Raw genomic sequence first — 20,882 nt, 5'->3', positions numbered from 1 at the left:
GCAGGAAAAAACAATGAAATGACACACAACAAGTTCATGTTCAACCTGGAGATGTAAAAGTTGTGGGCGTGGACAGGAGGTTCAGAAAACGCCCCAATGTGTTTTTACTGTACAGACTAGTGTACACACACCTATGTGAAATAAACATGCGACAAATTAAGACAATCTCAGTTGTCATGTGTGTCTAGTCGTGAATGATGCAAAAATGAAACAGGGAGTGGGTGTCCACTCTCCTTTTTAAAGTCATTATGACGATAAGCAATGCATATTAAAAAATAAATAAAGGACATTATCCTTTATTTAGTTGTAGCTACGTCGCCATCTACTGTACAGTTTCGTGCACTACAAAATCATTTCTGGGAAGTACTATTATCTTTTCTTAAAAAGATATATATACATTCAATATTCGGGTGGTTATATCAGGTAAGGTTATCAGTGAAGGCTATGTTGTATTTGTTTGTAATGGATGTAACACCTAAATATATATTTTTGAAAAGCAGTAGTAGCAATAGGCCTTGGTTTTCATGTATTAGATCTAAAAGTTGTACTATATAGCCTAATAAGCCTATTCTAGAACTTTTTTAAACCTAAGCTAACTCTTCAACTATAAATCCGTGAACTGGTGCAAAGGCGTGAAAAGCTGGAAACAGTGTCGAAAATATCAGAGCCAGTCACCACCAATCACCATTTTAAACAGACAACACAATGGTTTCCTAGAGACCTAGATGGATAGTGATCTGATAATGCTAAGGACAGCCTAGCTCTCTGTGTCAGAGCTAAGGACAGCCCTTCATGTAATGTTTTCGCGCGAGTTGTTGAGTGGGCGGGCTCGTGCTCCAAAGCGAAGCGTTCTATTGGCCAGTACAAGTTACCCGCCGTACATGCAAATGAGCAAATGCTCTGTGGACCAATCGCACGTTACGTTTGGACGTTTTCCCGGCACACGGTGGCGCGAAAAAACCTCTGGTGTGTCTTGTGTGGGTTTTTGCAGACAACGGAGAGCACACTGTCCGTCCGGTCTGTCTATTCATTTAAGTTTTATAATATTGAATAAATAATCGATCATAATGGCAACGGGAGTTGTGGACGACCTGGAAATGAGGGAAGCTCAGAGGCAATACCTCGACTTCTTGGATGACGACGTAAGTTGAACTTTTCGGCTTGTATTATGATGAAAGTGACACGAGCAGCCATGCGGCCTGGACAAAAGGACCAGCCTTAAATCATTTACAGCTTCAAGCGAACTCATTCTTATGAGTGACCAGTGGTGGAAAAGGTATTCACATTATTTAGTAAATGGAGAGATACTCTGTTTAAAGTCCGGAAGTAAAAATGTACTCATAAAAGTAGGCTACTCATTATGCAGGAAGCAGGATCCATTTCACAAGTTCAAAATGTATACAAATCATTTGAAAATAGCAGTTCTACAAGCTCATAATGCCTCGCATGCTATTTTCAAATGCCTGAAATGTATATAGGCCAGAAGTGGTTAATGTTTTGTAATAATAATCAAAATCTACAAAGTAGCTAGTTACACATTTTTTCATATAATTGTAGTGGAGTAAAAGTACAATCTTTACCTCTGAGATAGTGGAGTAGAAGTAGAAATACTCAAGTAAAGTAAAAGTAAAGTACCTCAAAACTGTACTTAAGTACAGTACTCAAGTACATCTACTTATTTACTTTACACCACTGCATATGGCTGCATATGCAGTTTTCTGTATTTAAAGTCACAAATTTGAGTCGCTTGCAAATATGATCCTAATCTGCATATGAATACTGAATAGTCTCATAAATAGCAATTAATTTGCATTACATGTATTTGCTATGATCGGTCATAAGTGTAAATGTATTTAGCGGGCGCCACTCTAGACCGATTATTAACCCATCATCACTGTTAACTTCTTACAGCAAGACCAGGGTGTGTACCAAAGCAAGGTCCGGGACATGGTCAGCGAGCAGAAGTCTCGAATGATCGTCAACATCAACGACTTGAGACGACGCAATGAGACCAGAGCTGCAAAGTAAGTGCTGTTTTAGTTTGCTGTGCTTCTCACCAAAAAAGTACCTTTTACCAATTATAGAGGGTTTAAGTGGTACTGGATATGCAGCTTGGCAAATAAAAGGTGAATCGTTCCCAGTGCATGACGGAGGACGATATCACGTTAAAGTAAATCGCCACGATACGATCATCGTGAGTGTTTTTTATCACGATAAACAATAATATCGCTTATTATCGTCCCATCTCTGTTCTGCCAGGCTGATGAGCCACGCCTTCGAGGAGCTCCTGGCGTTCCAGCGTGCGCTGAAGGACCTGGTGGCCTCGGTAGACGCCACCTATGCCAAGCAGCACGAGGAGTTCTTCATCGCCCTGGAGGGCAGCTTCGGCAACAAGCACGTCACCCCGCGCACGCTCAGCGCCCGCCTTCTGGGCAGCATGGTCTGCGTGGAGGGCATCGTCACCAAGTGTGAGTACAAGACTGTCTGTCAGTGTCCCCCCAGGATGAGCGCGAGGCTGTCACTAGGAATTCTGGGCCCTGAGGAGATAAAATATGATGCTACTGTAGGCACCTTAAAGGACAAATCTGCCATAAGTCACTTCTAGGCAAATTTCCCAACTTATATTGATCCCAAAAGACTGTCCATGGGCTCTATTAGGCAGAAATCTACAAGCCTAGGTGTAAAATTGGGCTAAAGTGGGTTAATGTGTGTTTTATAAATGTACACCTGCAAAGTAATAAATAAATGTAGTGGAGTAAAAGTACAATATTATTTGAATCCAAGATAGTTACTTTACATCACTGGTTTACCAATGCATTAGTTTGAGTGAGTGTATGTGTTCTTCATCTCCCCAGGCTCCCTGGTACGTCCCAAGGTGGTACGGAGCGTTCATTACTGTCCTGCCACCAAGAAGACCATAGAGAGAAGATACACTGACATGACCTCCCTGGATGCTTTCCCCTCCACTGCCATCTACCCTACCAAGGTACTATGACTGGCAAGACCCAGACCTGCAGCTCTGGCTGCTATTTAATGATATTGTTATTTAATCCTAGGTGATTGTAAATCAGATGAATATCTAAGGGACAACGTTATTTCACTATCAGACAATGCATTGTATTATTTATACATAAATTGTAAGGGTACCGGTAGCCCTGGAGACCCAAACAGATTCACAATCAACCAAGGGCCGGAGAAGCCCCAGTTGTCCACTTTAACCATGGTTTTAATACTTTTGCTATTCAAAAATAGCAGATATACAAGCTCATAGCACTCGGTGCCGTGCTAGTACTACTGTATGAGCTTGTAGATCTGCAATTTCTGAAAAATGTGTGCAAATCTTTAAATATATATATTGTTTAAAGTGAACATTTGTAACTAAAATCTTTGCTTCTGGAGTTTGGCCTGTCACAATTATTACATAATCGTCTAATCGCAATTATTTGACATAATCGCAATTATTTTGTCATAGTCGTTTCTATGTTGAAAAAATGTTAATATATTTTGAAACATGTTCAAAAATGGTTACACCCCGCCTTTCCGAAACACCGCTATTCCGAACGTTGACTTCTAACCCTAACCCTACCCCTAACCCTAACCCTAACCCTAACCCTTACCCTAACCCTAACCCTAACCCTAACTAACCCTAACCCTACCCCTAACCCTACCCCTAACCCTAACCCTAACCCTAAACCTAACCCTAACCCTGCTTCGGAATAGCGGTGTTTCGGAATGGCGGACCGTTGCCTTCAAAAATAGTGGAAATTGCACATCTACAAGCATCTACGAGCGTGTAGATCGGCTATTTCCACCATCAATGTTCTTTTTCATGTATAAAGTTGTCAAAGGTGTCAGTAATGTATTTGTATATTTATGTTATGTGTCATATCTGCCATGTGCAACTTCAAAGCATAAAAGCCAAACAGAAATGTAATTGTCAATGACACACATCGCAATTATTTGAGTGACAGACTGCCACCCCTCCCCTCCCGCTTTCCCCCCCCCAGGATGAGGAGAACAACCCCCTGGAGACGGAGTTCGGCCTGTCCGTCTACAAGGACCACCAGACCATCACGGTGCAGGAGATGCCGGAGAAGGCGCCGGCCGGCCAGCTGCCCCGCTCCGTGGACATCATCCTGGACAACGACCTGGTGGACGCCATCAAGCCCGGAGACAGGGTCCAGGTGGTCGGAACGTACCGCTGTCTGCCCGGCAAGAAGGGAGGCTTCACCTCTGGAACCTTCAGGTGAGGCACGAGAGGATTGAGGACAGAGTTATAATAGGCCTGTCACAATTATTACATAATAATCGTCTAATCGCAATTATTTGACATGATCGCAATTATCTTGTCATAATCGTCATAATTGTTTCCATGTTGAAAAATGTTCGTACATTTTCAAACATTTTCAAAAATAGTGGAAATACCATATCTACAATCTCACAGCGCGTTGTGAGCTTGTAGATTGGCTATTTCCACTATCAATGTTCTTTAAGTATAAAGTTGTCAATTATACATTTCTTTGTATATTTAGGTTATGTGTCATATTTGCCATGTGCAACTTCAAAGCCTACAAGCCAAACAGAAATGTAATTGTCAACAACAAAAACACAATTACATTTTCTCAGAAGTTTTGACCATCGTGCCATGCACAAAACTACAAGATGACCTGTATGATTTTATGAACTAGGCTAGGGGAACCAACCCAATCTAAAATTGCAACATTCTTTCTTTTAAAAACAAGATGGCGAAAGCACTATTCTCTATACTGCATCTTAGGCATTGACTTTGCCTAGGACAATATATTGAAGTCTTCACTCCCTAACCTAACCTCCGTGGAGTGAGTCGCTAACCCTCCGGTCGAAATGATGGTTGTTCGAAAGCGCAATTTTACCAACCAGAATTTTCTTCTGACTTCAGATGTAGCATGTATTGGCCTTATGAAGGAAAAATAAACAAAGTAAATTCTAATGATTTAGCCATTAACGTCCTATGTTTATGTGTGATATACTGTATGGCCGAAGCTGTGAATAGACATGAAGGGCGGGATCACTGTTCAAATGTAGGCTCTTAATACTGTAATTCAGACTACTCACAATCCAGTAACCGCTGCTGTTGTGATGAATGGCGCATCTTAAAGGCAATCAGGTCCCTTTTTTGTCAAGTGAAAAATACTTATAAAGACCTGTCACCTTTCCTTCCCTGCAGGACCATCATGATCGCCTGCCACGTGAAACAGATGAGTAAAGAGGTGGCTCCCCAATTCACTGCTGACGACGTGGCCAAGATCAGACGCTTCAGGACATCCGAATCCAAGGTGAGCTGGTGCAGAGATGTCATTGTGAAGTGTCTTTTTTCCCCGCTCTGGAGATTTGAGCAAATCAGTTGCCAGATATTTTGGTTTCGATTGATGCCCTGTATTTCCTGAACTTGAGAAATCACATTAAACACGCGTCCTTTCACATTCTGTGTTGCTCTCCAGGATGTTTTCAAAGAGCTGGCTCACTCTCTCGCCCCGAGCATCCACGGCCACGAGTACATCAAGAAGGCCATCCTCTGTATGCTGCTGGGAGGTGTCGAGAAGGTCCTGGAAAATGGCTCGCGCATTCGAGGCGACATCAACGTTCTGCTAATCGGTCAGTATTACTGCAGTGTTGTCATCAGTGTCATGCACTTTCTGATGTAATTTTGATTTATTCGTGAGCTCTTTTGATGGCTCAAATCATGACACGGGTTAGCACAATGTGTTAAAATTTAGACCTGCATCTGTAACGACTTTAACCATTATTTTATTCTTTAACTGACATAGAAACATTAGAAGACACTTATAGAATCGGGTCAAAATATTCAAAAACCTTTCACAATTTTTCAAAAAACAATGGTTTAAGTAACAATGCGTAATAGTGCAATCCCGGTCTAAATGGGTTAAGTTGGCCCATGGTCCAGTGTGTAGTCTTTGACCGTCTCTGTCTATCCATGCGCTCTAGGTGATCCGTCCGTAGCCAAGTCCCAGCTGCTGCGCTATGTGCTGCATACTGCCCCCAGAGCCATCGCCACTACTGGGCGAGGATCTTCTGGAGTGGGTCTCACTGCTGCTGTCACCACCGACCAGGAAACTGGTACATTATATACACACACACACACACACACACACACACACACACACACACACACACACACACACACACACACACACACACACACACAGGCAGAAATAAATAAGTGTACATATATAATCTTTTATTTATTTGTAGTTGATGTTTCATTTATCGATGCTTGATGAAGTTCAAGACTTCATAATAACTCCAGGTGCATTATGCGTGAGGGAATTAAGTACTTTCTTACCAACAAAAAAATTGTAAATGGTGCGGGTTAGTGCGGGATTGTATATAGTGCCTTTATCCAAGGCGCTTTACAATGAGCATTACATTCACCCATTCACACACATTCATACACCGATGGTGGAGGAAACCATCGAAAGTACCAACCTGCTCATCGGGAGGGGGTTCAGTGTCTTGCTCAAGGACACTTCGACAGTAACCATGGGGAGCCCGGTATTGAACTGATAACCTTCTGGTTGCCAAGCAGCCACTCTACACCTGAGCCCTTGCCGCCACTAAACGATCTCATGTCCATCCCCAGGTGAGCGCCGCCTGGAGGCGGGTGCCATGGTGCTGGCCGACCGCGGTGTGGTGTGCATCGACGAGTTTGACAAGATGACGGACATGGACCGCACGGCCATCCACGAGGTGATGGAGCAGGGCCGCGTCACCATCGCCAAGGCGGGCATCCATGCCAGGCTGAACGCCCGCTGCTCTGTGCTGGCTGCTGCCAACCCTGTCTATGGCAAGGTGAGTCTGTAGTGACTGTATGTGTCAGACAGGCTGCATGCAGTTCAATTCACTCTCGTTTTACCATTGATGTTTAGCCAATTTAGACCTGGAAAGCATCTGTGTCGTTATTTTATGCTTTAGCTATTCAAAAATAGCAGATATACAAGCTCATAGCGCTATGAGCTTGTAGATCTGCTATTTTTGGAAAATCATGAAAATGTGTGCAAATCTTTGAAAAAAAAATATATCGGTATATATTTTTTAAGAGAACTTAAAAAAAAATTCACTAAAATCTATGCTTCTTGGGGTCCCTGGAACAACATATTTTGAGATGGGGGAGTCCGCGGTCAAACACATAATTCTGGGGGTCCTTGACGTGAAAAGGTTTGCGAACCGCTGATGATAGAAACATACGTTTTTCAAAAAACTTAGAAGGATTTAGAAGACATTTGTACAATTTTGACAGTTATGGTTTTTGGTTGTAACAATTGCCCCCCCCCCCCCTGTATCCTGTGCCCAGTATGACCAGTACAAGACCCCCATGGAGAACATCGGGCTGCAGGACTCCCTGCTGTCCCGTTTCGACCTCCTCTTCATCATGCTGGACCAGATGGACCCCCAGCAGGACCGAGAGATCTCAGACCACGTGCTGAGGATGCATCGTTACCGTGACCCCCGCGAGCAGGAAGGATCAGGTACCGTCACGTCCTTACTGAGCGCACGGTTCCATTTGGTTAAATTTGTAACATTCTCAGAGTCAGAAATGTAATAATACTCAGGATTTAACTGGTTAGATAGACTTTGACTATATTTTATATAGTCACCTAAAATAATTGCCTTTTGGTAGCATTTACTGGAATCAGATTATTTTTCTCTTTTTTTTGCCAAATGTGAAGGATCCATAGGAATTAGATTTCTATGATCAGCGCAAGAACAATTAAGGTTACAATCAGCGTTCCAACTTCCAACAACACAATACACAGGTTACAAGACATATGAGTAGGAAGAACATTTAAGTCAAATAAAACAAAAGGTTTGTTGAGCCACAAACTGCTTCTGAGATTAAACCGTTCAGGTGGAGCGCATATTTGTTGTCTTATTTTTACTTATTTGTGAATTGTTCCCTAGTTCTGGCATTCGGTGGGACCGTTGACGTTTTGGCCACAGAGGACCCAGATTCAGCAGAACAGGACCAGGAGGAACTGCAAGTTTACGAGAAACACAATAACCTGCTGCATGGCAGCAAGAGACGCAGGTAACTTGACCTGTTTTTTTTATTTTATGTATCAATCCCTCATTTCACTTACAAACAAGCACTTCAGGCATGTGATTATAGGCTTGTGAGCTAGTAGTAGATTGGTTATATCTGCTATTTTCGTCGTCAGTCTAGAGTTCTTCGCCTTTTATCCTTGCAGGTTGACTTTCAACAAGGTATTTTTTGTAAAAGGGATGAAGTGTCAAATGTAAATATAGCATTATAATCCTTTACGTTTCAGGGATAAGATCGTGAGCAAGGAGTTCATGAGAAAGTACATCCACATCGCCAAGGTACTGACTCCGGTGCTGACACAGGAGGCAGCCAATCACATCGCAGAGGAGTACTCCAGACTCAGGAGTCAGGAGCAGCTGGGTTCCGACATTTCTCGGGTAATTAGAACACACGCACACACACGCACGCACACATGCACACAAAGCCATGAAAGTGTTTTGGAAATTTTCAGGGGATATAGCCTGTACAAGGTTCTAAGTCTTAAGTGATGAAATATAGTTTACCAGGTCCTCTTTATTGGCCCCTTTCCCACCAAAATAACTTTGGTCCTAGAACTGGTCCTGTTCTAGATTCAGATTTTCAGTGGAAACACTCTGAACTGGTTCAATATTAGGCGGAAAAAAAATAACTGAACCGGCAACGCCGGTGAGAAAAGGGCCTCAGACAATTTTCCTAAAGTGACCGTGTCCATTAAACAAGAAACTTGGACACTAAGAAATAAACTGTTAAAGGCAATGTGTGTGTGTAGTCTTTAAGTCTCAGTTAGTTGTACCCTAGTACTATGAAATACTCCATCATCATTGCCTTGCATTGAAAAAGACTTTCTTTCCATCAGACCTCTCCGGTGACGGCTCGTACGTTGGAGACCCTCATCCGTCTGTCAACGGCCCACGCCAAGGCCCGCATGAACAAAACTGTGGAGTTGCAGGACGCAGAGGTGGCTGTGGAATTGGTCCAGTTCGCCTACTTCAAAAAGGTCCGTATGCGCCATTATGCGCTGTATGTACGCTGTATGTATGAAACAAAGAAATCACCTGACCTCCGCTCTGTCCATTCAGAAGCTTCAGTGAAGTTTGTGTCAAAAGATTCTGCCGTTCTTTTATTACTGTTAAGTTTCACCAAACTTTACTGGTTGAAACAACATAGTCTAACTAAAAAGTGTGGTTGCCGTGACAGGAGTCACACTGGCAAATGAATTCACTAATAAATGAATGGCCATATATGGGGATCTCTGTGTCAGTCTCATGTGGTCTATGATGTCAGACATCTATGATGTCAGTCATCTCCATATTTGGGAAAAGTTACATTTTTAATCAAAGTCAATGGAAAAAATTAATTCACGAATACATTTATATAAACTAAACGACTGTATATAATATATATAACATATCTCTTTGCAAAATGCACCCCTATGTGTCCCGATGAAGCCAGTTGATTTGTATGGCCCAAGTGCGTGCCACCAAAACGGTGGGAGCGTGGCAAAATAAGGTTTATCTAGAAAGATGGATGGATGGAAATAAAATCCGACAAGTATTATAGTCTGGTTGCCCTGCAGGGGTAACCACACTAATAACAGCATGGCCTCCCTGTCCAATCTTTGGTTAGCGATTCTAAGTTACTATGAGTGCAGTTGTGAACGCTGCTGCAATGTGGTGTTCAGTAGTGAAGCTGCACAGTCCGTACTATGGCTGCTCGTGTTGATGTCCTAGTGTGGTAGTGACGGCATGCAGCTACAGTACAATATCCTTTTACTATAACATTGAGATTATAACTGCAAGCAGTGAACTGGTGATATCGAAAGGTCGACCTGCATCATTGTTATGAAATCGACTCTGGATTGAGATGCCAGTGTAAAGCGTAAGGGATCTTATTTGTGGGTTGTTGTGTGTGCTTTGAGCAGGTTCTAGAGAAGGAGAAGAAGAGGTCCAGACAGGATGACTCTGGCTCAGAGGATGAGGAAACAGTAACAAGCTCACAGTCTCAGTCTCAGAGCACGCCTCGCACACAGAGAAAGAGGTACACACACACACACACACACACGCGCGCGCGCGCGCACACACACACACACACACACACACACACACACACACACACACACACACACCTCATACTGCTTCTAGATGAGGCATTGCTCTGGAAACTATAATGGTGTAAAAATAATAAAGTTCAAAGTGCAATTGTAGGTTTACCTTTTCCACTCCAAATAAAGTTGTGCACACAGCCATAAACTCATCTTTGATTTGAGTATTGCTTCTAAAAGTATACATTCTCAGAACATATTTGGGGTCTCAGATCCCGCTGAACAGAGCTTAAGTTTCTAAAACACATTACCAGAACAATATCTGTTAATGAATGTCAAACTTCCAGGTTGCTTTGACCTCAATCAAAAAGTACTGTACAATTTAAAAACACAAAGAAAAACCTCATGCTGTATCAGTCCTACACAATCTATCAAAAATGACGCAAGAAAGGGAAAAGTTCTCCCAACACAATACTGTTTATGACATTAATCTATCATGTGTTGTGTTGTGTTGTAGGACTCGCCGTGAATCCCAGGGCGACGATCCCTTTGACTTTGATGCAGAGCATGATGTCCCTGAGAGTAAGTCCACTGTTCCTCCAAGACCTTTTATTAGGGCTGTTCACCTTTATAAACATTAAAGTATAACACTTACCTGTACCATCTGATAACAAAGAGTGGACCACATCTCATGTCTAGTGCTGGTTTGTTACTGTCTTAATTCAACCTCCCTATTGTGTCGTTATAAGCGAGTCAGCAAGTCAAAATCTTGTTCATCGACTGTTTTCGCTATTTGCTGTATGACAAAGTTAACCCTTCTCCATTGCTCTCTTTGCCCTCCCCAGTTCAGGCAGGAACGCCCAAACCTCCCGCTCCGCAAGAGGAAGAGGATGATGCCGCCATCCCCCCTTCACAGCTCTCGGCAGACAGGTGGGTTCACTGCCAAGCCCCCCAATGGAGTCGGCTGTGCAAATGATCCCACTTCTTAATGTGTGGTTTAAAGCAGGGTTTCTCAAAGTGCCTTGACGCAAGTCCCCAGGGGTGCCACATAATCCTTTGATAACATTTGGAATTAATCAATATCCCTTCACTTTAACCCTTAGTAAAATAAACTTCAGTTGCACTGTACTTGGTGCTTTTCTTTTGGGATGCTGGGGTTCAAGTGGTTAAAGTTATTTTCGATCTGTGCTAATGGAAAATGGTCGTCAGAATTGTCCTTGTGGCATCTTTGGGGGGGAAATATTTACATATGTACGTACCATAATATATTACATAAATCTAGGTACTGTAAAGTAACAATAATAATTGGAGGGTGCCGTGGATGAAAACGTTATTTACAGGGGTGACCTGAGCCAAAATAAGTTTGTGAAACCCTGGTTTAACCCATTTAGAACGGATACACATTATAGTGTATTATTATTTTATGCTTTAACTATTGAAAAACAGCAGATATACAAGCTCACAGCGCGGCACCGAGTGCCGCGCTGCGAGCTTGTAGATCTGCTATTTTTGAAAAATCGTGAAAATTAGAATTTTGACCCGATTCTATAAGTGTCTTTTGTATCCTTCTAAGGTTTTTTGAAAAACCTATGTTTCTATGTCAGCAATCTGGCCAGCCATCGTCAAAGAAAAGGTCCTTTTCACTTAACTGGAGCTCAGTTAGTCTGTTCTTGAGACTACTATGTCAGTGGTTCTCAAACCTTTTCATGTCAAGGACCCCCAAACTGATATGTATTTGACCACGGACCCCCATATCAAAATATTTAGTTCCAGGAACCACCCAGAAGCAAGATTTGAGTTACAAACGTTCGCTTTGAAAATACATATATTCAAAGATTTGCACACATTTTCACGACTTTTTCAAAAATAGCAGATCTACAAGCTCGCAGCGCGGCACTCGGTGCCGCGCTGTGAGCTTGTATATCTGCTATTTTTCACTGGTTAAAGCAGGGGTGTCGAACTCATCTTGGGGTGAGGGCCGCATTGGATGAAAGGCGACTTGATGAGGGCCGAACCAGTCGCGGATCGGATGGCATGCACACTCGCGCACATGTTCGCTCTGTTTTTCTTCCTGTCGTCTCAGCCACTGCTGTAGCTAGCAGTATAGCAGTATATCATTTTACAAATTGTGTTCATTATTAAGTAAAATAGCTACTTTCATTATTGGTATTACAGTTGCAGTTAGGTACGAGAGATGCTATTTGTTTAAAGGAGTAGTTCATCCCCAAAATGACTTTTTTTTCTTTGATTACTCACGCCATGGAGAATTGAGTTCAATAATATATTTTTATTTTATTTGTCGCATTACTAAGACAAAAATGTGATAATAGTACACTTCCCCCCATTGATTCCGGATGGGGACCCAAATGCATTTGGGTCCCCATCCGGAATCAATAGGCATGCATTTATTGTAATCAAATTTCTGTTTTAGGAATGAGTCTACATTGGCTCCATGGCATTTTGGGGGTGAACTACTCCTTTAAGAAGTGCCAATAAGAATAAACCATTTGATAATAGAATAATTCAATTCCTGATAGTCTCCAGTACGCTATAATTTGTAAATGGCTAAAAAATATATTATTGATGCAGGACAATAATTATTTTTATTGTATTTTATAATAAAACAAATAAAAGTAATGAACAATAATGGCATATTCAGAAAATATCGGAATAATAAAACTTTTACATTTTTATTATTATTATATTTTTTAAATACGTTATTTTTTTTAACAACATTAATTTCCATGTCTAATATGTGTAATCTTTGAGTACAGTTCGAATATTGTAGGTATGTTCAGGTATTATTCATAGCCAGACCAACCACCCTATTCCTAGCAATGCTGTCATCTTCAAAGAGAGAGAGAGAGCTGGTCACTTAACATTCCAATCAATCAACTCAATCACTGCCAGGTGGGAGAAACCTAGCCTGCAGTGTACAGACATTAGTTAGGTTAATTCTTAAAACAATCGTAAAGGCGCATTCCCACTGGGCCAGATAACAAATATCTGGAGATATTTCTCCAGATATTTTTCCATGCAAAGTGGATGGTAGCTACAGATAAAAAAAATATTTGCCACAGATAAAAGTATCTGTGGCAAATATCTGTGGTAGACTTTTTTTTTTATCTGTAGCTACCATCCACTTTGCATGGAAAAATATCTGGAGAAATATCTCCAGATATCTGTTATCTGGCCCAGTGGGAATGGGCCTTAACTCTTGACAGGAATGGGCTAGAGACTTACTTTTTTTTCCTAAATGCTCAGAAATGTATGCTCTAGCCTGGGGGCCGGATTGAATCATCTCGCGGGCCGGATTTGGCCCGCGGGCCGTATGTTTGACATCCCTGGGTTAAATTATTCAATAATTCTAGGCCTTAAAGTGATGCCATACACAAAGGGAAACAAATCATCTGATTTTGTTTGTTTTTATGATATTGTCCTAATAATAATTCCACCTTTCTTTGTGTCACTCTTCCTCAATCTCTCTCTGTATCTATCTATATCCTGTCCTCTATATCTCTGTCCCCCCCAAGGCTGAAGGAGTTCAAGTCCTCTCTGTTCGCCGTCTTCCAGTCGCTCCACGCCCAGTCGGTGGGGCTGAACACCCTGACCGCTGACCTCAACAAGGAGCGCCAGATGCCTTTCACGAGCGACGAGGTCACCGCCGCGCTGAGCCAAATGCAGGACGACAACCAGATCATGGTGGCAGACAATATCATCTTCCTCATCTGAGGAGAGAGGAGCATTCTTGCTCCTCTCTCCTCTTCCTCGTCTGAGGAGAGAGAAGCACTCGTGCTCCTCTCTCCTCAAATGAGGAAGATGATATGTCTTGGAAGAGGGTTGGACTCTGAGATGTTTGTCTCTGAGACCAAGAAATGGACTTGTAAAGAAAGAAGAAGTTATTTAGCAGTTTCTTTTGTTTTTAATAACCTTTCAGTTTTCAAGGTTTGAAATTCCCAACTCATTCATTTTCAATAATGAAGATTCCTGTTTTCCGGCAGTGTCCAGCAAATAATATTTAGTTGCAGCATTTGTTGCCACCAGGTCACATCACTGGTGGAGTTAAATATTGGGAAATGTTTTTGTCTGACTGGAGGCAAGATGCAAAAACAAACATTCTATGGAAAGACGTCGCAAAGAGAGTACATACTGTAATGTTGTGTCTAGGTTTAACAGTTTTTATAGAACTGTTTTGTAATGGTCAGTATCTCGGTAACCTCCCTGTTCTTTTTCAAAGCCAACATAGGCTGCATCACAATTGATGTTTTTGTTTTATTTGATCCACTAATTGCTGATGTACAGGCAATACCTTTCAAAACAATACTAGTTTTCAGATGATTACAATGTTTCGTTTTATAATCGGGTTTAGAATACATTTCTGTTATTAGAATTTGGAAAAGGACCCCCGCTTCCCTGTGTATATAAAATATTTCCATAGTTATCGTTTCAACTGTATATGTATGTGCAAGCAAATGGAAAATAAAAGTCCATGGCATGTTCGTAGGTTGCTGCGTGCTTGATTGACCGTGCAACAGTGGGGCAAGCATTTGTAAATGGGAAATATAACTATTTTTGGGGTTAATGACACTTCAGTGGAAAGGGCTGTAAAGAGTACAAGAAGAGTGAATTGACATGTTGCTCTGGTCACGAGCCACATCCAAGCCCATGCTGCTGTGAGCCTGTGGTTAATCCTTCAGAGTCGGCCATACCACCCATGACCAAAATGTAGATTGTAAAACAAAATGCCAAACTCCAGAGTGTTTATGCCTAACTTATAAAGGTGTCTGGTGCAGAAAATGGCAGATCCACAAGCTCACAATGTGTCGCACTCACAACATGCCAGCTTGAACTGTACTGCACACAGCACACAATTGATTCTGCCTCAGTGGTATGAAAAGCTATGACTTGAATATCTATTTTTGCATCTGAGAACATTTCCGTATTTACCGTAAGCACAATCAACTTGATCTTCTTGATGTGTATTCTAATCGTAACTGTGGTTGGGATCAACCTACAGATAAGACCGCATGTGATTCTACCCTGTGACCCAGTGGGACGATGGGCCAGGCGTGGAACCTGGAACTTCAGACACCAGCAGCAGGCCAGGTTTCAAGTTCTCTATACAGAATTGAGTCATCATGCTCCAGTCGAGCTGTAACCTACTGTATGCCTGCCTCCCCCAGTCTCTCTCTCTCACAGTAACCACAGTACATGAAACAATCTAATCTAATCTGGGCATTTCATAACAGGCAAACACTCAGCGATAACATTGACACTGTTTTGTGCATTTTGGTGTACAGGTAAAAAGGGAAAAAACATTGATAGGAAACGAGACAAAACCCTTGGATACATCCAGACGAATGTTTGGTTAATTACCTTGTAGTTACTATCAAACAGTTTAACATAACATTATATAACAATTGATGGGTTGGGAGGGAAAGAAGCCAACAACATAATTCCTCCCTGTATTGTTTTTTTTTCTGACCTCTTCGTCCAGTGGGTTTTTCATTTGTAATTCCGAGATTGGTCAGCCACAACTCGCTAGTTCATTAAGTGCCTATCATAATGAAACGTACAGTCTTACAAACAATAGGAATGTACGTCATACCTGTAGCCCACTGTATAGTATTGTACTCAGGGGTTAAAGTTCTGTCCTGGGGACTGATTTCAGTCTCGAGGATTCCATAGGAGCTATTTCTGAGATCAGTGCAGATCCGCAAAAAAATATAAAGGTGTGATGGCTGCGGCGTGAATGACAAAGTCATCAAAACGCTAGTCAAGTGATCTCAAAGCAGTACTAAAAAGCAGTTATAATTTCAAGATATGAGTATTTGAATTGGCCAGACTAGCATAGAATAGAACAGAAATTCAGAAGATACTTCTATAAAATGAAGCATGGATTGGCACACACACATTCACTGAAGGCAGTTCAGAACTTCAGGGAAACACCCCAAATATTGGTGTGTGCTGCGTGCGCCATGTTTCAAAGATTACATATTGGGAGGGACATGGTCTAAAAATACATTTCAGTCTTGGGATTTTTTTTGGCTTTAACCCCTGTGTAGTGTGTACTCCATTTAAATAGTGGCAATCGTAATTTGAAAAGTGATGTGAAATGCACATCTACAGTATACTAGCCGGGGAGCCACAGGCCCAAAAGCTCAAAGAATAGGATGTTACCTGTGATGTCATGACATACTTTTAATTTTTGTTTTTTCTATTAATTTGGTCATCAAGGTCCACAGAATGAGAGGCCTGCTCTGCCGGAAATCCTGCGAAAAAAGTTATGGCCATTTGTATATTCACTCCATCGACTTCAATATAAAGGAAAGAAACACACCAAAAAAAATATGCTTTAAGTAGCATGTGAGGGGTCAAACTAGGGATTCTTGATGATTCTGAATCCATTGCAAGCATTTGTTTTGCATGAAAAACATTCCTTGGGCTAGAAAACGGACCAAAATAACGGTGAAAAGTGATGACTCATCACTTTTCACAGGTTTGAGAGGCTGAAATCTAGCCCAAGGAATGTTTTTCATGCAAAACAAATGCTTGCAATGGATTCAGAATCATGAAGAACCCTTAGTTTGACCCCTCACATGCTACTTTTTTTGGTGTGTTTTTTTTCAGTATAGTGAAGTCAATGGGAAACTTTTTTTCGCAGGATTTCCGGCAGAGCAGGCCTCTCATTATGTGTACCTTATTGATCAAATTAATAGGACAAACAAAAATTTGGAGTATGTCATGACATCACAGGTCCTCTCTCATTTTGGCCCAGTGGCTCCCCGGCTATACTTGCACCAGTTCAAAGGCTTCTTTCTGTTTATGACAATGAGAGATCCTATCATTGTTTGCATTCATATGGTAACTCAATAGTGACTGATTGTGAGATTTTATGCTTGGTGAGTATTAATGATGTCAAAGAGAAGGCGTTGGAGTTTATTTGACCTACATTCTCCATAATGGTTCATCAGTTCAGTTTGTTTAATGTTAAATAAAAGTGACGTGAGTGCTGCTAATTTCATTTTCTTAACAGGAACTAGTGCATGCAATTAACAACCTGTTAGAATTGAACACAAATACAAATGTTGCAGAGTAGCATATCTGAACCCAGGGACGTGCTGGCCATTGGGAAAAGCGGGACAACTACCGAACGGCCGGTTCATTCCCGGCCGGTCCAGGCCGGCCATTAGAAAAAAATAAAATGCGGTGCGAGGCGTTGTGTGCTTGTAGATTGGCTGTTTTCACTAGTTTAAATCATTTTTAAAATGATAAATACAAAACAAACGGTTTTGGACACCTGACAACGACGAAATATAACTCATGTAATTGGCCCACTGGCTTGTCACTTGTCATGATCTGAAATGACAAATCTTTGAGTAGCAGCAGCGCGCAATGAGGGCCTCTACAACTCTTTTTCCCAGGCTGAATCAGGGGCCCAGAACCGGTTGGGTCTGACCTTATACCATTTTCTGTTGGTTGTAATCAACATGCTTCCAGGGCATGAATTTCATGGAGGCCATGGCCGTCGTTGCCCCTCAGTTTAGCCTTGTGCCCCTCAAACCAATGGCATGATCTGAGGCCACAGTGGCCTTAATGCCCCAGCTGACTGACGGTACCATTTTCTCCTCTGTGTCTTTCTTGTCAATATGTAGACAGTAGACACCAGTGTCTTTTTCTTGTCATGTAGATTCTGAAATCTTAATTCCCTGAGTCCCCATCTTTAAACCAATCCAGTGATTTAGATTGGTGCAGGGCTGAGCATGGATCAGATTGTAGATAGTGTCATTTATCTATTTCACTGCAGATTAGGTTATCATCCCTAACCCTTAAATTCAGCAAATTCTTTCAATAGACTAAAATCTTGTTTTATTTGATGGCCTTCCTACCCTGGCATTTGGCCTTTGTGCCCTAAAAATAAACCCCACCAAAGACCAAGTGGCCTTGCCCCTAAAATGACGAAATTCCTGGCCTGGTTGCTTCTATTTCCTGTTCCTCTGAGTCTGAAAAGGATCCCAGGATGCCAAAAGTAAAACAAAACAATTCTATGAAAATTTGGATTGAAAAATGTTAAGATTAGTCGATCACCATTAAACATTCATAAAACAGGCATCACAATAAATTACAGTGAGACACATTACAACATTGACATGTATTAACTATTAATATGTTAATATTCTGTTTTATGTTGATGAATTGAATACATAGGACCACAATCTAAACAAGTCCCCAGGTATTTTTTGTGCTACTAGCCTAAATGTCTTACTGTACCTCTGTGCTGCCTACACATCTGACTAATAAAGCAGGGGTTGCCCTTCGGGCAAGTACAGGTCATGTTCTACTTGCCCAAAGGTCATGCCCACTTGCCTGAAAAGTAAATTGTCCATTATAAAGTGGTAAGATTTTAATTACTGCTCAATTTAACACTAATTTCTTTACTTTCTGGGACTGTGCGATAAAAAATTTCATAGGCTACCTCAATACCTCCAAATCCAAATACCAAATATCACATACCTACCTTACATACAGTAGCTACGATTAAATGTCTATGGTTTCACACTTGTTACATTCCACAGACCAGAAGACAGAGCACGCTGGTCATGTTCAGGTGTTTAGACAGATATTGGGTGTTGTGTCAAATGAGCACTTGACGGTCGGGCAACCTGAAAGGGGGGCAGGTGGGCAAGCCTTAGTGTCAATGCCTGTAAAGTATTTAATCAATACATCAATTGACACACTAAAATACACTGCACTGATAAAAGACTTACAAAAGTGTCAACTTTATGTACCTTGTCAAGGTTGTCAAGTATTTTCTTTGTGTTCCGTTTGACTGATTGGAGGTAGAGGTCTGACTTATTTGATAATACAGAATGTGTTCCCAGTGATTTTGCTTGCTTTACAGACCATTCAACCCCAATGTGTCAAAACAAATATTAAGCACTCAATGATTTCATTGTAAACTTGAGAGAGCGTCTCTCTTTGCATGTTAATACTTGTGAGGTTTTGTAAAAGAAAAAGCGCTGGTTCTATTGACGACCTCATTCAGACAAGGATTTGGGAACCCTTGAGCATCAGAGCAAACAGATTCTGGTTGGGTTGCATTTTCTTGCCCTCCTGGTTACATACAACTTTTCAAGTAAAGAAACGTACTTTTTATCACCTTGGAAATGTCCTTCACAGAGGACCTTTCACACATTTTAACACGTGCCGTATCCATTTGTGAGTTCACATGTGCACTGCGCACGCACGCACGCACGCACGCACGCACGCACGCGCACACACACACACACACACACACACACACACACACACACACACACACACACACACACACACACACACACACACACACACATCATACATACACACACACACACACACACACACACACACACACACACACACACACACACACACAATCATACATGGATATACATACACGTACACTCCAACTCCAGGCTCAAGATCTTCTTGTGTACAGGTACATAAGAGTAGAATTATTCTGTTCTTGTTCCTCTTACATTGTAGCCGCATCAATAATAATATAGAAGGAATAATATTATTATAATCTAGGAAAAGTACAGTTTGACTGTTGTACCCGTGTTTACGGTGCTTGAAGGTTTTGTGCTTAAGGTTCTTACTGTTATGTTTCAAATATCTATTATACACTATCTGTATAATACGTTTAAAACCTACTATTAAGGACCTTGCACGCAGCATCTTCAAGCACCGTAGTCCATTATACATCTATAATATATAGTACATCAGCCCACCAGCTCAGTGGCTTATGGTTAGAATGTCTGCCCTGAGATTGGCAGGTTACCTAAAAGCCACCCTGCTTGACACTCGGCATCAAGAGTTGGATAGAGCAGTGGTTCTCAAAGTGGATTTCAGGGACTCTCTATGGGAGTCTAAATTGACCCTTAAACAAGTCTGTAACTTTGACGGTGTACAAATGGAACCAAATGGACCCTGACAGGTTCAATTGGTTCCATTTGTACACAGTTAAGGGGAGACCTTCAAATTCGGTTCTCAAAAGTTTGAGAACCACTGGGATAGAGGTTAAGTCCCTGCGACAAACCATAGATAGTGCCATGTCCAAGCGGTGTACTCGTACATCAAGCTGCCTCACACTAAAGGAAACAGGAGATAGTCTATGGACCTGTTATAGCCACATTGCTCGGGAACCGTCGGTTCCCAAGGCTACTTACATACTTACCTATAAACATCTGTGTGCGTGTAAAAGCTGTTTTAGTGACCTGTCCTCTGCATTGTTCAACAACACACAGGGTGCTTCTGACCCCACGTCACCCCAGACAGGCAGGCGGGGGAACGGGCGACTGCCTGTCTGACACACACATGTACGCACACACAAACACACACACACACACACACACACGCACGCACGCAAGCGCACACACACACACACACACATGCACACACACACACACTGCCGATAGGGGGGAAATTATTGTTATTGTTCCTCTGGGTATAGTGCATGATCCATAAGAATGGGGTCAGCTCAGCTGTATTGACAGTGTAAATGTGTATCGTATTAAAAGTGCATTTACTGCAGACTGCAGACGTTTCTCTGCGCACACATGTTGTTAAACAACAATGGGCAGTTGTTCACATTATTACTTTCATGAACCATCTGCATGTTAAGAGTCAGTAACACAGCATGATCTATGATTGTCATTACATAGGGAAGAACAATAGAAAGATATTTATAGACCAATTCAAGAAACCAAGGAAATAACT

General features: G+C 41.7%; 1 protein-coding gene across 1 annotated transcript; it reads left to right on the top strand.

Annotated features, from left to right (window-relative positions):
* Positions 1 to 1,012: 1,012 nt before the first annotated feature.
* Positions 1,013 to 14,620, top strand: mcm3 (minichromosome maintenance complex component 3). The gene is made up of 17 exons (XM_080744549.1): positions 1,013 to 1,142; positions 1,912 to 2,024; positions 2,260 to 2,468; positions 2,856 to 2,986; positions 4,008 to 4,246; positions 5,207 to 5,315; positions 5,481 to 5,634; positions 5,986 to 6,117; positions 6,641 to 6,849; positions 7,352 to 7,526; positions 7,960 to 8,086; positions 8,328 to 8,478; positions 8,937 to 9,077; positions 10,002 to 10,117; positions 10,639 to 10,703; positions 10,967 to 11,051; positions 13,655 to 14,620. The coding sequence occupies exons 1-17, from the start codon at positions 1,068 to 1,070 to the stop codon at positions 13,851 to 13,853; spliced, it is 2,430 nt and encodes an 809-aa protein (XP_080600675.1). The 5' UTR covers positions 1,013 to 1,067; the 3' UTR covers positions 13,854 to 14,620.
* Positions 14,621 to 20,882: the final 6,262 nt, after the last annotated feature.

The sequence above is a fragment of the Nannobrachium achirus genome, assembly GCF_963921795.1.
Source record: "Nannobrachium achirus genome assembly, chromosome: 16".
NCBI lineage: Eukaryota > Metazoa > Chordata > Actinopteri > Myctophiformes > Myctophidae > Nannobrachium > Nannobrachium achirus.
Note: the sequence above shows the minus strand (reverse complement) of the source record. Positions and strands in the feature narration are given on the sequence as shown.

What these genes read in the sequence shown, in the direction of transcription:
- mcm3 (XM_080744549.1), top strand. Translation starts at nt 1,068, where the DNA reads ATGGCAACGGGAGTTGTGGACGACCTGGAAATGAGGGAAGCTCAGAGG. An exon ending in GGAGGGCATCGTCACCAAGT is followed by an intron (nt 2,469 to 2,855) that starts GTGAGTACAAGA and finishes TCATCTCCCCAG; the next exon opens with GCTCCCTGGTACGTCCCAAG. An exon ending in CCAACCCTGTCTATGGCAAG is followed by an intron (nt 6,850 to 7,351) that starts GTGAGTCTGTAG and finishes TCCTGTGCCCAG; the next exon opens with TATGACCAGTACAAGACCCC.